The following is a 17,235-nucleotide window of genomic DNA, read 5'->3' as shown; positions in this document are numbered from 1 at the left end:
CAGGAGCTGCAGCATCTCCCGGCGGAAGCGGCGGAAGCGGCTGCGCGGCGAGGCGAGGCGCGGCGAGGCGCGGCGGGCGCGCGTGTGCGCCAGGCCGGGGCCGCCGCGGATCCTCCCGGAGACATCAAGGCTGAGGGAAAATGAGGGGTGTGACAGAAATTTCTCTCCCAACCCGGAACAAAAGCGCTCATGAAACCCCACTCTGCAGCCGTACCAAAAAAAAAAGCGCCCAAGTCGAGACTTACAGCGTTAAAAATCACATCTACTTCGAGATAGATGACCCCCTTTGTGGGCCCTGTCAGCTGCTTGTTTTTCAGGACGTAGGCTTTCTGTTCGCCGCTTGGAAGCTGCGGGGAGAGGACATGACAGCCGTCTGTCTCGCGGTCTCCGCTGAATACGCTCCCCCGCTGACCCCTGACCCCCAGCTGCTGAAACTGACAGGGGACCCAAAACAACTGTGGCAATTCTGACAAGTACCTGTTCATTACCGGGATCGAGTCTGTCAGGAGAAATTAGCTACCAGGGGACTCGGCGTGGCCGTGAATTGAGGAGGCTAAAATTTTTTAGTGCTCCTGATTACAGACCTGGCTTGGAGAGATGACAGATAGAGAGCGGAGCGTGGGGTTTTGGGGGTTATTTTGTTGTTGTTGTTGTTGTTGTTGGTCTCTCTCTCTCTCTCTCTCTCTCTCTCTCTCTCTCTCTCTCTCTCTCTCTCTCTCTCTCTCTCTCTCCTCATCTCTCTCCTCTCTCTGTCTCTATCTCTCTCTCCTCTCTCTCTGTCTCTCTTTCTCTCCCTCTTCCCCTTCCTTGGGCAAAAGCAACACCGAGCCAAGTGTCAGGTGAACAGAACTTACAGACAGCAATGGGATAGCAACTTTGCCCAGGAAGTCAGCACTTCGGTCCCGATCTTCATCATACACTGTCACTTCAAGAACTGAATGGATATCTTTAATGTTGCTGCATAAGAAATATACATCATCAGAAGAAAAGGCTCCATCAGTGATGAACATCTTGAACCCTCCCCCCCCCCACCATCACCAAAAAAAAAATTGCTTTTGAAACTTTAGCTCCAGCTGATTGTGTGTGTCCCTGTGTGTATGTGTGTGTTTACTGTCTGTTATTTACATGGACAAGATATCTTGCTGTCTGACAGAATTTCCCATAATACACCTTCGTAGACCTTCAGTGATGGTTCTATTATCTGCGACTTGGAAGACCATTGTGATTTCAAGTTACAACTTTTCTAAAGAAGCGTGATTCTCCATCTGGATTTACACAGAAGAAGAAGACACCAGGCAAAAATCACACAAGCAATAAGTGGCACTGATGTTTTTTAGACTATTTTTCCACTTCTCATTATCCTACTAATTGCTCTCTTCCTGATATACTACTATAAGGATCAATATCAGCAAGATACACATTGTGTTCTTATTGGTTTTCTTTTTTACTAGTCTTAGGGTATCTCCTTTTTTATTTATAGCTCTCACCCAAACACAGACTTATATTTGTTAGGTTTATATTAAAAATTAACCAACACTGCAAACAGAATGGAGAAATGTAACCCTGATAGCTAGATGTACCACCCTCGAATTTAGAAATTAATAGTGTTCCATTATGTTCCAAAGAGAATATAAGTTAATAAACAACTGTGTGAGCTCTTTATATTTTTGTTTCTGGTAAATAAGCCACAATTGTTGACAGCATTGGTTCTTTGATCAAACTGTTTACCAAGAAAACATGAATTCAGAGAAAACAAAACATGAATAAATTCATTACTAAAAGACCACAGCCATATGTGAGAAGAGGCATTATCAGGGAACAATCAATTAATGGTTTTGATAATAATCAAACCTATTCATTCAATTACGCATTCCAGAAAAAAATAAAAACACTCTCCTCAGTAGTCAAAGGCATGTAAGTTCGTGATCAGTCTTTCATCTCTTATAAAAATGTGGAATTCCTTTAAGATAAATTGATCAGATAATTGAAGTTGATTAGTTACTGGCTGTTAAGCAAGGGAATTTTAAGAAATTCATGAGGAATCTAGCAGTTTCTCATATTAAAAAAAATAAAAACTGTGTTAGAAAACTTTTAAGAAGCACTTCTGTTTGGAGAGTTTTTCTTTGTTCAGAGTTCATTTCTGTAGCCCATTTGAGGAAGGAAAAAAAAACACACTTAGGAAATACTTTAGTGTAGCATCGGCAGCTTTGACAGTGCACGATCCAAAAGGCTGACAAACTTTTTAAAACAAAGGGAAAATTAACTCGAAGAGTGTTTTTGGTAACTAGGACAATACTTAATATTCTTATTGTGCTAAAATGCAACAAACCCAAACCCAAACTAAAGCATCTGCTGAATTTGAGACGGGATTGTTTGCTGATTTGAGCAATGGAACAAACAGAGCTTTGTCCTCCTTCGTGTCAATGCAATTGGAGAGGATTTCAATAGAAAGTATAAAAGGAAGAAGCAGTATGGGCATTCAGTTAATCCTTACTCAGTCAACTCATATGAAAAGCAAAGTTTTTTTTTGGAAAATATGAGAACGGGGTCGGGGGAGGGGATAGCATACTCTTATCCCAGGTTTCACTACCAGGAAGCTAATATGATTATGAAATTCATTATTGGTAGCAAAGGCAGGCCAGATGGATTGAGCAGTTAACCAGTTAAGAATCAACACACATACAAATTCTCAAAAAAAAAATACCATTTAATACCTCTTTCTATAAGTGAGTTTAAGGCAATGGCTACTTACAATGTGAAGACTTTGTTCCACTCAGGATTGAGATTTTTGTAGACAGTATGTGTTAGTAGCCTATCATTATTCAGTTCAACTACACAAAATGGGTCACTTTTACCTGTGAAGAGATTAGGGGGGAAATTTTTTTGTATAAATAGAACTCAGAGGTTACCATGTCATGATTCTGATACACACCATTTCTAAAAATATTATACCAAAAACAAAGAGGAAAACACAGTTCAAAAAAACTAAGAACAACAATAGTCGGAACAAAAGACTGACTGGTTGATGTCAACAACAGTGATTCATAGTAAATTATAACCTGCAAAAAGTATAAGGAAGGAAATTGTAGAGCTGATATCGAAATTTATAATTTTTTTTTACAAAAATTATCTCTCTGCCAATTATGAGTGATGTTTGTTCAGCCCAATTCCACTTTAATTCTATAGTGACCATTTGAAAGGTCATTTTATGCAGATATTTTTCCAAATCAGCTGACTCACTAACAACTTGTAATAGAAAATTATAAGGAAGTTGATGCTGGGCAAACTGATATACAGCAGAATTTCTACATTGTAATGGGATTTAATGTTGTCTTCTGAAATATCTAAGGTATCAACAAGAGGTAAGTTAAACTTGGAGAGGGAAAAAATTCTGCCATTTGAAATTGAAGTTCAACAACATATCTGCATGTCAAAGAGCAATGTATTTGGTACACTGAGAGTAAAGAACCTATAAATTAATCATCTGTTTACAGTGACTTAATTCTGCCACAGTCAAAGCCTCTCCATTCAGCACTTTAGGAATATCCTCAATATTTTTGTAATGTTATGTCCCGCGTTATAAAGAACCATAAAGTCAGATGCTCTTTGGGGGCAGCATTAATGATATTAGTGCAGCATGTAATTTGTTTGATACCTTATACAAATGACAATGAAATCAATATTTAGACAAAGCTGTCCAGAGGTCATATCTTTTAAACTATAATATTGATTTATACTACATAAGAGGTTAATGTGCATATGATTAACTTTAGTGATAAAGAATAATTGTTTAAATGCATTGTGAATTGTAATCGCAGTAGTTTACACTTCTTTGAAAGCTAAAATATCATTTAGGATTTTCAATTAAAACTTAATAGGAAGAAATCATTAGCTATTAGTGACAGATAGATAAGCTATGCATTCCCATACAGCTGAGTATTTACTTTCCATATTGTAATTCTTAACATGAACTATATCAACTTTGACTCACCTTTAATGAATCCATTATTTTTATATTAAAAAGATTTCATATATGTGTTAATTCAGGAACCTCACAGATCACAGGGAGATTGCTTAATTTAACATTAGTGTAGTTGTATCAGTTTTTGGTTTTGCAAATTGTTTTCAAGGAAAATGAAGGAGTGAAAGTCTTCAAGGCATGATGAAAATGATGCTTGTGACTCAGCATCTGCATGATCTTCCCCCCGCCTCATCTTTTTATTTCTCTTGCCCTTCCTGCAACCACACTCATTTACAAGTCAGACACACCATGCAATATACTATTCAAAACAGAATTATATTTTTCATTAAAACACATAGCCATGGATTTTACCAACTATGTATTTCTTTCCCTTAAAATTCATATGCGAGCATAAAAAGTAGATCAAAAAATTCAAAATATTATTTATTCTTAATATCAAAGAATTAGAAGATATCAAATATCTTCTTCCCATCTAGTTTTGTGTTGGATAACAATGTCTAAGCACGCGAGCAGAGGGCATAAGTTACAATATCCAATAGTTTGGAAAAGAACTGGAGAAATAAAATATATACCTGTAACAATGAGAGTGAAAACTAAAGATATATTTATGACATATTTATTTTACGTCAAAAGATAACAATTTTATTTTCACGTTAGATAGGGTTTTAGCTTAAATGACTAGGTTTGGGAACATTAACTCAAAGGGAATGCATAATTCTCACATTCTTCCTGGGTCTTCCTATTAATACAGCACTTTCGGCATTTTGTTCTCTGACTTTCATTTGCTTTATTTCAATTGCCATTCTATTTCAATTGATTCAGCTTAACTTGCCTTTGAATGATCAACAATGTGTAATAAAGTCTGTTAAAATTATACTGCTTCTCCAATAGCAAAACACAAGGATAAACTCCTGAGATCAGTGTCTATGGGAGAAAATGTACTTGAAACTTACAGAAGCAAGGATGAAAGTATTTCCTTAATTTTTCTTTTTCAACAGGAATTACAGTAAGTCACACAAAAGACTTCCAATACTTTTAACGACCTCATGGAAAGTCCCCCAAATCACCAATTTCTTTGTTACTATATCTTTATTTGTTGACAAAGAAGATCTGGAGTCAGTGATTGGCTAAAAGATCGTAAAGAACAAAATCTGTTCATCTTGATCACACTACTTAACTTTAGTTATGCACATGAGGCAGTGGGCTATCTCTATTTTTTTTTACAGTTTTCTTATTTTCCCAGACCACTCAGAGGGAGCAGCAATATATTTGTCATCAATCATATCAATTTACTCTCTCATTCACTTCTTTGCAGTAAAGGTGTTAAAGCACTAGAAACATTTCCGCACCATAGGCAGTTTGTACCTTTGGAAGTCACTTCTCAATCATTTTACTCTTCTAAATTCCAGTGGCGTACCATCACGGGCAAAAACTACTATTTAACATGGCTTTCATTTAACTGATTTTTCTCCAGCTGAAATCTATTATTCTTGCTGTGTTTACAGTCATCTTTAATAGTAAACCGTGCTCACTGACAAGAACTAATCAATATACATTCTGTCATTTTACACTTTTTCAAAAGCTTATCCTCAAATTTAATACTTTTGAACCCATCCTATGCCTATAGATTAAAATCCGCACCATATGGCCTGGAATATGGTTATACAGCCTCATTTCCCATCCCAAACCTTTTAAGCCCCTTACTGTATCACACTGTATGAATTCTCAAATATTTCATGAACTTCCATAACTCTGTAGAAGGCAATAAAACTCAAAGCTGAGCCTCAGTTGGGAGAAAAGACCTATACTGTGAAGACAAGTAAGATGGCACTGAAATTCACATGGTGACCCCGATCCTTCATTATGCCTGTAACAGTAAAAATAATGGCTCCTACCAGAGGCAATAGAAGGGACTAGTAAAATGTATAGCAAGCCAGCAGGGCATCATAATAAATAAAAGATTTAAGTAATGTTTTTCAAGCAAAAAATTTTATACACTGAAATGAGCTCTAAACCGGAAGCAAGTCACAAAACTAATGTTCTGGTCCTAAGAGTAAGCATATGTAAAATATTTACACAAAAAGATAGTCAACAAAGGGTAACTATGGTGCTGAGTATTATGACTGCAAACACTGAGTTTTTAGTTTATAATTCCAATTTGATGACTATTCTTTGTAAGGTACTTTCATTATTTCAATTTTTTAGATGAGGAAACAGAGGCTGGAGATTATAAAACTCACCAGATTATCTAGGCTGTGAGCAGTAGAGCTATTACTTAAAACCCAGGTCCAGTTGACCTTTCTGGTCCTTGATCTTCCCCTAAAATGTCTGCTCCCTCTACATAAATAATATTTAAATGTGAACCTCGAGGCCAGATCTTTTCCAACAACCATGCCACATCAGTGGGTCACACAAGAGATTGATCAGTTAATGCTCTGAGGAAAGCTCCTTCCTTCCACCTTATCAAGGAGCAGGCAGTGTTCTATGTGTTGAGGAAACAAATGTGCATAAAACAGCTTTGTACACTATCTTTGTTCATTCAAGGTTTGACTTTCGAATTTAACATTTAATGGTATGTATATGAGCATCCACAGAATGGGTGTATCCATGCATACATGTATCCATGTACACACAAATTATATCTGTTTGACCATACTGACTGGGAATTCATGACTTTTTTTAGGGGTTGGTATTCCTTTTATTATTTATTTATTTATTTTGCTTTTGGGGTCATACCCGGCGATGCACAGGGGTTACTCCTGGCTCTGCACTCAGGAATCACCCCTGGTGGTGCTCAGGTGACCATATGGGATGCTGGGAATCAAACCCTGTTTGGCCGCATGCAAGGCAAATGCCCTACCCGCTGTGCTATTGCTCCAGCCCCAAAACATTTTTATTTTTTTAAGACATTATGATTTCATGATTTACAAAGTTCTTCATAGTTGAGTTTTAGACATACTATATTCAGCAACAGTCCCACCACCAGTGTTAACTTCGTTTCTCCAATGTGCCCAGATTCTCTCCCACCCCACAAGCTCCCCAGCCTATCACTTTGACAACACATTTTTATCTTTGGTTCTTACAGTTTGGATGTCCTGTTTTTGGTGTTTTCGACTCCATGGTTTGGTTATATGTCTGTAGTTATACATCTACACTATTCCTCTACATTACCTATGTACCTTCGGCCTCAGAATGTTCTACCCCGTCCTTGTATCCTTCCCACTCTTTATTTCCTATTCATTTGCTTTTTAATTCTGATGAAAGGAAATAGATTTTTGAAGTGAAAGATGATGAAAAGGAACATTTCATAGTATTTTAGAAATGGAGAATGCTGACGAGAAAAAAATAGAAAGTAAATCTAGTTGCAATTTGTATTTATTTATTTGGGGCGGGGGGGGGGGTCCACCCACAGATACTTACAGGAATTTTTACCAGGCTTGTAGATTCAGTTGCACACAAGGCAAATGCCTGACCTCCTATAACATCTCTCCAGTCCATGTTGATAAAGGAAATGCCAGAAAAGGTCTCAGAGAGAGAGTGACATGTAGGCAAAGAAATGAGTCCAAAGAGTGGGCCTTGCACTGACTATAGCAACAGATCATGGAAAGGTCTGGCACGTGGCTGTGTATGATGTTCCTAGGAATATCTGTGCAGCCAGAGTGGCTGGAGGAATGCTCAGGAATAAAGGAAAGAGGGATGGATAATGGCAAGGTACAGGAAAGGTAGCAGGTCTTTATAGGGTTGACTTGAATTCTAAATGCTCAGGAACTTGGGAGGTTTAAGCTAAGGTGGGGCATTGTCGGATCACTACTATTTGGATATAAGTTAGACAGAGAGAGAGAGAGAGAGAGAGAGAGAGAGAGAGAGAAAGAGAGAGAGAGAAAGAGAGAGAGATGAGTAATAGAGGAGTAAGGGAGAAAATTAGGGGTCTGGATATGGAAAATAATTAATTGAACTTAGTCAGGTCAGGCATGTCTTCCCTCAACATTCCCAACTCCCATCTCCACCTCCACCAAGAACAAGAAATGTCCAACAAAACACACATAGTATGTTTAGAAACAGATGAGAAAAATTTACATAAGAAGAAATCAGGCAATTTACTCTATCAGGTTGTCTTTTCCTTTAAAAAATTATCTATTTTAAAGTTATCAGTAATGGATGCCAACATCAGGTCTTTACATGGTTATTTTTTGACTAATTTATAAAGTATCCTTCTGCCACTGTATGATTCAAACGTAATTAAAAATTAACAGAATTTCTACTAAAATAATAGTAAATATGCAATATCAAATTCTATAAACTTACCACTAAAAAGCACACACCATGGTTTTATTTTTTTAAAAGTGGCTATACATAGATAATGTGCTTATCTGCTTTGCTAAATGATGCTTTAAACGACTGGCTTTTCATTTCCTAAATTTTGCAGCCTTGATTATGTGCCACTTAAACAAATGAAAACAATCACAGAAAAACCAGTGATGGACCTAACCATTAATTATCTCCGTAATTATTCCTTCTTTTCATCCTTTTTATCATCCGAGTTAGATCCTGTGATATGCCGCTTAGCTGGCTGACAGGATCTGAGGAGCAGGGTTGACTCCAGGATGGTGTGTGACTGTCGTAAGGCACACGAAGCTGTGACACGCTAGTGTGGTGCACTGTCATACTCACAAGAATTCTCTCCTGTATCGTATGGCCAGAAGTGCAAGGCATGAAGGCAGCATCCAAAATTAAAGTGTGTTTTTGGTGTCATCATTTTTAATTACTTACAAAGCCTAAAATGTATAGGAACACAAAATTGTATAATCTGCTTTCTCCCTCTTACTCACTCCTGTCATAAGGCTAAGTAAACTAGACCTGTGCGCTCTCCCTTTACTTCCTTTACCATTTTGGCAAAAAAAGGAAAGTGCCTTTCTCTTCCTTTCATAAAGCAAGAAATTAGAGATCTTGGTCTGTCTGGAAGACAGAAATTGTATCAGAGCTGAGAGGGGACTGGAGGTCTGGGGGCAATGGGGTTGATTGCATTCGCCACCATGACAGCTAAAAGAGCTTAGCTTTGCTTGAGAACATGGAAATTTTCCAAGTTGACAATTTCCCAAAGGGAGAGATAGGAAAACCTTTTGATACATTTGTTATTTATTGAGTGTGTGCTCTTCTCACCCCAGAATTAGGAATATAATTAAGTTCGAGTCTGCTCTCCAAGTACACACAATTTAGTGGACATGATGGACATATAAATATGCATTTATAATGCAAGGTTGTGAGTCCTCTAATAAAGGTATGTAAAGGTCGCAATAAATGCAATAAGAAGGAGGAAGACATCTTGCTATAAACCTGGAACAAGAAGAAGGGAAGGAGGCAAACATTTAGCTTCAGTGGACTTGATCCTGGTGATCAATGGTCTTTTTCTCTTGATCACCAGTAATTCTAGAACTGAAGGGCAATTGTATAAAAAGAAGATGAACAATTTCTGATAAGGAATCTTTAACATCTATATTCTTTTAATAGTGTCTTTAGAACACAAAACATATCATCTATTTATCTAACAATATTGTTCTACACTAGAATCTTAACAATAGTCACAAATGATGCTTTTATCCAAATTATAGTGAATATTAGGTATTAATTTTCCCTACAGATTTTCATGGGAAAAGAATATCTCCCAAATACATTAAAATTTGAAAGAGATTCTTTTTACCCTAGCTCATAAAATGAAATCTATAACAGATTTTAGAGCATAGACTCTATTCAATTTTTCTTATGGTGAAAAGCCATTTCTGTAACAATAAAAACAAATCTCAGATTTGTTGCCAATGGGCATCTTTTGTGACAATCTTCCAAACAGCACCGAGGATTTAATGGCACACACTCACTGCTAATTCTCCCTCACTCTTCACCCTTGCTCTTGAGGTCATAACATCCACATACTGAGAAAGAACTGCATGGGGAAGTCTTAACCCACCCTGTCTTGCTTGCTCCCTGTTTTATGGACCAGTGGACAGTTTCAGTTTGTGCAAACTATTGGTGTGAGCATGAAGGCCACTCAAGAGACACTGAATGATATGCTTGCTCTCAGAATGCAGAGTTAATCCTGATCCATCAGTAGTAGGCTTTACCCAGGGTCATTCTGTTGTTGAAAAGTAGCACCATTTTCAGAATGTGATGTGTTAGAAAAATGTGTGCGTGTGTGTCTGTGGTGGGGGAGTGAGGGGTACCAAGAACGCAGTAACTTCGTCTTTGTTGCCAGGTCTCTGAAAAGGCGGAGGGAGGCTTTCCGGAGCACAAAATACAATTCATACCCCTGGGGCCTTTTATTTGGGGTCTAACTTGCACAAATTAAGTTCTTTGGTTTAATTTTCTCAGTTGCCAGTTTGAAATGACTATACTTTAATCTTTTTTTTTTTAAATTACAATCAAGGTGGCCATCTGTTCTTTCTACCAACCGGAATTTTAATCATAACATATAACAATGTTATTCTTGGGGGAATTCCATAGGATCCACCAGAACAAAGAGCAATGTATGTTGGAGACATCTTCCAATCCTCCCTTTATCACTGGAGATGGGGCTTTGACCTTAGTCTTTTTCATCGGCTGACCTAAACATATTTTAAACATCTGATTGGTAGAATGACATTAACTGACACTCGTCGCCAGGTCCCCACTGGGTCTGATTCTGGGACTGAGTAGTAATGATAGGGTTTTTCTTTTCTCATGAAGTCATGAAGCAGGTTTCAGTGTGGCAGGGAAATTGACCTCTTCGAGTTGTGGTTCTTGACTCACTAGGTCTAATACATATTTTTTTCTTAGTAAAGATTTCACAACACCATTCTGACTATTCTGACCCAAAAAAATTGACCACACATGATCTCAAAATTTAACATAATGCCTTAATCCTATTATAAAAGAGAAATAAAGAGAAATTTTTTTGTAATAAAATGACATATTGAATTGTCCCATTGAAGTGGGATGCTGTCTCATTTGCCAAGGCATCAAAAATCAGATGGGCTGGACGCATAATGAGGTTTAGAGACGACCGCTGGACTAGAGCCATTACTGACTGGATTCCACGGGAAGTCAAAAGACCGCGTGGCCGCCCACCTACCAAATGGTCAGACTTCTTTTTCAAGACCCTTGATGATTGGTTTGAGGCTCTGCATGTTACTAGAACGAACAGATGCCATTGGGCTTTGCTAGCATGCAACAGGGTTGAATGGAGACATTACTGACACCCGCTCGAGTAAATTGATGAGTAACGGGGTATCAAGTGATTGAATTGTTTAACAAATAATTACTAATGGTCTACTACTACGTACCCAGTCATATTACAAATAGAGAAATGACACTACTCCCTTCCATTACCTTCCTTCCCTCCTCCCCCCTCATATTTCCCTTCCCCTTCCTTCCCCTCCCCTCCTTTTCTTTTGTGTTTTGGGCCATAGCTGGCTGTGTTCAGGGGCTTACTCCCAGTTCTGTGCTCAAGGATCATTCCTGGCCGGGCTTAGGGGTGGGACCCTGCTTTCTTGGATTTCACTTACACTGAGGAGGGAAAGGAAAGGAAACAAATATTGAACATTATGAATCAGTAGATTTAGTTCTATGTTAGAGAGTGATGCATGTCCATGGAAAATAGAGCAGGGTAAGAGGTCAGAGAAGTGTCAGGGAGCAGCAGAGTTTATACATTTAACTGAAGTGGCCAGAGTAAGACTCATGGAGAAGGTGAAGTCTGGGAAAACAAGTGAATAAAGTTGGGGCCAAAGTGATAGTACAGAGGGTAGTGCACTTGCCTTGAATGTGACCGATCCCCAGCATTCCATATGCTCCCCCAAACATGAGTGATCCTTGAGTGCAGAGCCAAGAATAAGCCCTAAAGCCAGAAGTGATCCCCCACCCCATAAGAAAAGAAATGAAGGTGAAGGACAAGTGGACATCTACAGAAAGGTGTTCCAGACGAAGAAAAGAGTTTGGTCAAAAACCTGGTGTGTCCATGATCCCTGTTGGTCAGGCAGAGTAAGGATAGAAGGATTAATGGAATAAATCAGAGAAACATTGAGAATGAAGTATCTTGGAGGCAAACCTAAAGTCTTTGGCATTTACTGTGTAAATGGAAGCCATTTGCAAATTTAGAACTTCCTCAGATAATTATCATTTAGATTTTTAAATCTATGCTTATGACTGTGTTGAATCATTCGGGATATAGAAAACTTTTCACTATTTAAGATTGTCTAATATTTTTATTTTATTTTTATTTATTTATTTATTTTGCTTTTTGGGTCACACCCGGCCATGCACAGGGGTTACTCCTGGCTCTGCGCTCAGGAATTACACCTGGCGGTGCTCAGGGGACCATATGGGATGCTGGGAATCGAACCCGGGTTGGCTGCGTGCAAGGCAAACGCCCTACCCGTGTGCTATTGCTCCAGCCCCAAAGATTGTCTAATAATTTTAAAGTAATTGAATATATTTGATTCTCAGCCCCTTAATACCACGTTAGTACTCCACAATTATTTTGGCACCTAAAGTGTTTCCTTAGTATCCAACCCTCTCTCTGCTACAAAGGAGTAACAGAGTTCTTCCTCTCACTTAGAATCTCTGACCTATGGCCACAGTCCTTAAACACTTTTGATCTCAGGAATTCTTTAAAATTATTGAGGATCTCAAAGAGTTTTTGCTATCAGGAGGATAGGGCTATCAAAATTTTAGAAATTAGAATGAGAGTATGCAAAACTAGCTATGCATTCCAAAAAATCAATAAATTCATGACATCTTATTACATTAGAGTGACTGTTTTGCAGCCTTTAAAAATCATTTTTCACTTATGAGGAAATAAAAAAATAGGCAAAATGAAAAAAAAATAAGGATCATATGAAAATAGTTTGGACATCACAGATCCTTCAAAGGGTCCTGTGGGATCCCTACAGGTTCCTGGACCACATTTTATGAAGCATAAGGAAGAGTAGTGGAAATAGCATCCATGGTGAATATGAGTTCATTTTCTTTGGGATTAAGAACTGGGTGCAAAAAACATATATCTATAGTGTTGTGTATATTCCTGAGCCCTAGAATTTATGCACCTTTTAAAGATCATGCACAATTGGAAGCACAAGTTTAATGACAGAAGACAGGAAATGAAATGAAAAAAATAAATAAAACAGAAAAGGAGAGAGGGGAAACTGTGGGACACCTATACAATGATTTAGGGACTATGAATTAACTGTGTTTAAGCATTTAAGAATTTCAATTACGGTAAAATGTTAAACATTTATCACTTATTATAGAAACTACATACAAAGGATTTATTACAAGATTAGAGACAGAAAATCAATCTACTCAAATGAGTATAAAATATAAGCATTTTTGGATTTTTTGGTTTGGGATCATCCCATTGAGCTACGGGGTTACTTTCAGCCGCAGTACTCACAGGTGACTCCCAATGGTGCTGGGGATTGAATCAGGACCTCGTGCTTGCAAAGAAAGTACTTCAGATCTAAGCACTATCATTCTTAAATTTTGCATGTCTTTCTAGATACTTAGCATCAGCAGTAAATATGTATTCAGTTAGACTATAAAAAAAGAAAATCATGAGGTTTTAGATAATCTTCCGCATAAATAAGTAATAGAATGGAATAGTCTTTAGACTTAAAAATTAAGCAGTATATTAGGTGATTAAATCTTTTTTATAATTTTAGTCACTTGATCACTGGACTACCCGTTAATCATCGATTTGCTCAAGCGGGCGCCAGTAACGTCTCCATTTGTCCCTGTCGCGTGCTAGTGTAGCCCAATGGTGTCTGTTCGCTCTAGGAACATGAAGAGCCTCAAACCGATCGTTCATGATCTTGATGAAGAAGTCTGACCATCTGGTAGGTGGGGGGCCACGTGGTTTTTTGACATCCCGTGGAATCCAGTTGGTAATAGCTCTAGTTGGATGTCAGAACTCTGGATTCTTTCTCTTATTGGAGTGAAACGTGATATTCCAAGCATAGCTCTTTCAATTCCTCTTTGGGAGAACCGAATAGCGTTCTCATCCTTTTTGCATAGGGCCCAGGTCTCTGAGGCATATGTTAATGCAGGAAGAACAGTGGAATCAAAGAGATGTGCCCGGAGCCAGAGGTTCTTCGTCCTCTTAGCTGTTTCTTCGATGCTCTTGAAGGTGTTGTAAGCCGCTCTCTTCCTCCTGTGAAGCTTGGGTGCCAGGTCATTTGTCATGTTGACTTCTCGACCTAGGTACACGTAGCTGTTGCATTCGGAGATGGTCGTTCCGTTGAGAGCGAATGGGGTGTCAGGAATGAGGCTGTTTCTCATAAACACTGTCTTCGTAAGATTCAGCTGTAGTCTGACCTTTCCACACTCATGGTCGAAGTCGGCCAGCATTTGTGCCGTTTGGCTAATGTTAAGGCCTTGTCTTTAAAATGATACATCTGTCTTTTTATTCCTTTTCTGCTAAATATTGACTTATTTGGGAATCTGATCCTTTGCTACTGATTGCAGATGTTCAGATTCTGAGGGCTGGGGATGAAGCATCAGAAGGCAAGGTCTAGGGCTCTCAGAGGGCTTGGGCTCCCCCTGAAGCAGGGATTCAAAAAGCACTGCCTCCACAGAAATGTTCTCATCTAGTTCGGGGAATTATAAATCAGGGGAAATGTTATTGTACGTTGCACACAAACTTGTGTTTCAGTAGTTTAATGTTCTCAGTGATTTGCACTCTGCAGTATCTTACTTATTGTTGTGGTGCAGTGCTTGGCAGTCACCAGGTCGCACCAGATAGTATTTTGGGCAGTCATGTGATGCTGGGATTTCAATAGTAACTATTATGGTTAAGAAATAATGAGTATAAAGTGAAGGCATAACACTTGAGGACAGGATTAATATATGTCCCATTCCCACTTTGGTCAGTACAAATACTAAGTACCAATTCTAACTACCTTCTATTTCTCTTTCTGAATTACAGAGAGGTCAAAGTGATGATTCTAGACTCTCTTGCAGCTAGCACCACAGATGCACTGAGGTTGCATCAATCAAATACACAGCCTAACATCTTGCATAAGAATTCAGTGAACTGAATTTGTGGAGTCCATTTGCTGCTGCAGACTGCAAGCTGGAACGGTATCAACAGCTGTAGGTGTCTTCCCAACACACTGCAGGAGAGTAGCAATTCTTCAGTTCCCCCACTTTAGTATTAACCTCCGGAAACAGAACTTCAAGTACGTACTCTAAGGCCTTTCCTGCCTCCAAAGGTTCTGTAATCCATTTAAAACTCTACAGTAAAAAATTTTCCCTTTTGATTAAATTTTGCAAAAGGAAATGTTCTCTGCATCCTGGCTCATTGCTAACTCCTACAACACATCCCTCCAAACAAGCCTTGGGATAATTGACAAAAATCTCTCTGGGAAAATCTCTGAGCTGGACAGTCCAGCTTCCGCCCAAACAAAGCCCTAGAAGCTGCTCCAATACCCCAAAGCTGCCGCCATGCCTCCAGACCCAATTGCCTCAGGATGGAGCTCCACAGAGAACCGAATCTGCCCAAAACTTCAGGTACACGACTCCTTGTGGTTGAAAACTCCAGGCCCTCTCGGAATTGAGAAGGGTGACTACCCACTGTCACTGTCACTGTCCTCCCATTGTTCATCGATTTGCTCAAGCAAGCCCAGTAACATCTACATTGTGATACTTGTTACTGTGTTTGACATATCAAATACGTCACAGGTAGCTTGCCAGGCTTTGCCGTGCAGGCGAGCTACTCTTGGTAGCTTGCCAGGCTCTCCGAGAGGGGTAGAGGAATTAAACCTGGGTCATCTGGGTCAGTTCCGTGCAAGGCAAATGTCCTACCTGCTGTGCTATCGCTCCACCCCTGTCCACATTCTGGAAGACCCAGAAGCCATGCCCACATCCAACTGCCACCACCATGTAAGCTCATCTACCGGCCCTGTTCCAGAGATTCATAAGTAAATCTTGAAAGAGATCAACTAGCTGCAAAAATTTCTCAGGTACCCCGTCCTAGCTGAGACCCTGGGGGCCATCTCAAAGTGGGTGGGCTAGCTCCCACCCTAACAAAGCCCCCAGCAGCAGCTCCCACACCCGAGTTGCCACCATACCTCTGACTGAACTGTCCAGTTAACTATTCTGGAGTTTTCTAAGTACATGACTCCATTCATGGCCATGCAACGTCCCCAAACTTTACAACACTGCCATTCCAGTAGTAGCACACCAGATTAGAAGGGATGTGATGTAGAATCCAGCCAATCCTGACTAACAAATACATTAACACAGAATTGCAACAGCAGCTTAGAAAACCCTCAAACAAGGTCTTAATGTCCCCATAATGATATACGACAATTTTCACAAATTTCCTTCTATGGAAATATTCTTTTTTTAAAAATTATTTTGTTAGCCATTTTGTGGTAATATACAATATAAAATGAATTATTATGGGCCAACTACAGGGATGGTTTAAGGGGTGGTTGGGAACATTGAGACAACGGTGGAGGGAAGGTGACAGTGGTTGTGGGATTGGTAATGGAATATTGAATGCTTGTAAAAAAGAACAACTTTGTAAACCATGGTGTTTAAATAAAGTGGGGAAAAATCCTGTCTCCGTTAACATCTTCCTTACTATGGTGCAAATGGTGGCTTTAGTGAACACACCTGGGTAAGCATCTCTACACTGGAACTGAACTTGACTGAATGCATGTGTGTGTGTGTGTGTGTGTGTGTGTGTGTGTGTGTGTGTGCGCGCACACGCGCGTTTGCTTATGTGTTCTCAGTGATCTGTGGTAGTATCTTAGGTAAAATATTTCTACCCTTTCTAGTTTAAAAAGTCAGGATGACAGTGCCTAATTAGGTTGTTATGAGATTGTTATAATCTGTCCCATTAAGCTCTGGGTAGTATCTGACATATTATAAAGATTCAACAAATGTTAGTTTCCACTTTTATTGTTAGTATTATTTTTAACTTTTTTATTAGGCTTATTTTTAAACACCAGATATACAGATGTAGACTATTATAATTAATCTATCAGTGTTCTTGATTTTTACCAATAGGCTTGCTTTTAAACACCAAATATACAGATGTAGACTATTATGATTAACCTATCAATGTTCTTCATTAATGATTGGCTTCAAATATTGAATTCGCACCCCACTATGCCTAGGGAGTCCAAAAGAGTCCAAAATGTTATATTCATAACATTTGTGTAACAAAACTGAAACAAGTGAAATTCACTCTCATGGATCTTACACTCAGTTCAAACCCTAGT

At 38.9% G+C, this 17,235-nt stretch overlaps 1 protein-coding gene across 8 annotated transcripts in view; it reads right to left on the bottom strand.

Annotated features, from left to right (window-relative positions):
• The window catches only part of MCTP1 (multiple C2 and transmembrane domain containing 1), a 653,067-nt gene that overhangs the window by 188,734 nt on the left and 447,098 nt on the right, over positions 1 to 17,235 (bottom strand). For all 8 annotated transcript variants that reach the window (XM_056112545.1, XM_056112552.1, XM_056112546.1 and 5 more), the window contains 3 exons: positions 2,753 to 2,855; positions 855 to 957; positions 246 to 347 (listed from right to left, as the gene is read on the bottom strand). In XM_056112545.1, the coding sequence (XP_055968520.1) occupies positions 246 to 347; positions 855 to 957; positions 2,753 to 2,855 (308 nt within the window). The remainder of the gene's footprint in view (positions 1 to 245; positions 348 to 854; positions 958 to 2,752; positions 2,856 to 17,235) is intronic.

Source organism: Sorex fumeus, unplaced genomic scaffold, assembly GCF_029834395.1.
Source record: "Sorex fumeus unplaced genomic scaffold, SorFum_2.1 ptg000018l, whole genome shotgun sequence".
NCBI classification, from domain to species: Eukaryota; Metazoa; Chordata; class Mammalia; order Eulipotyphla; family Soricidae; genus Sorex; species Sorex fumeus.
The sequence above is the reverse complement of the archived record's forward strand: the minus strand, read 5'-3'. Positions and strand labels throughout refer to the sequence as shown.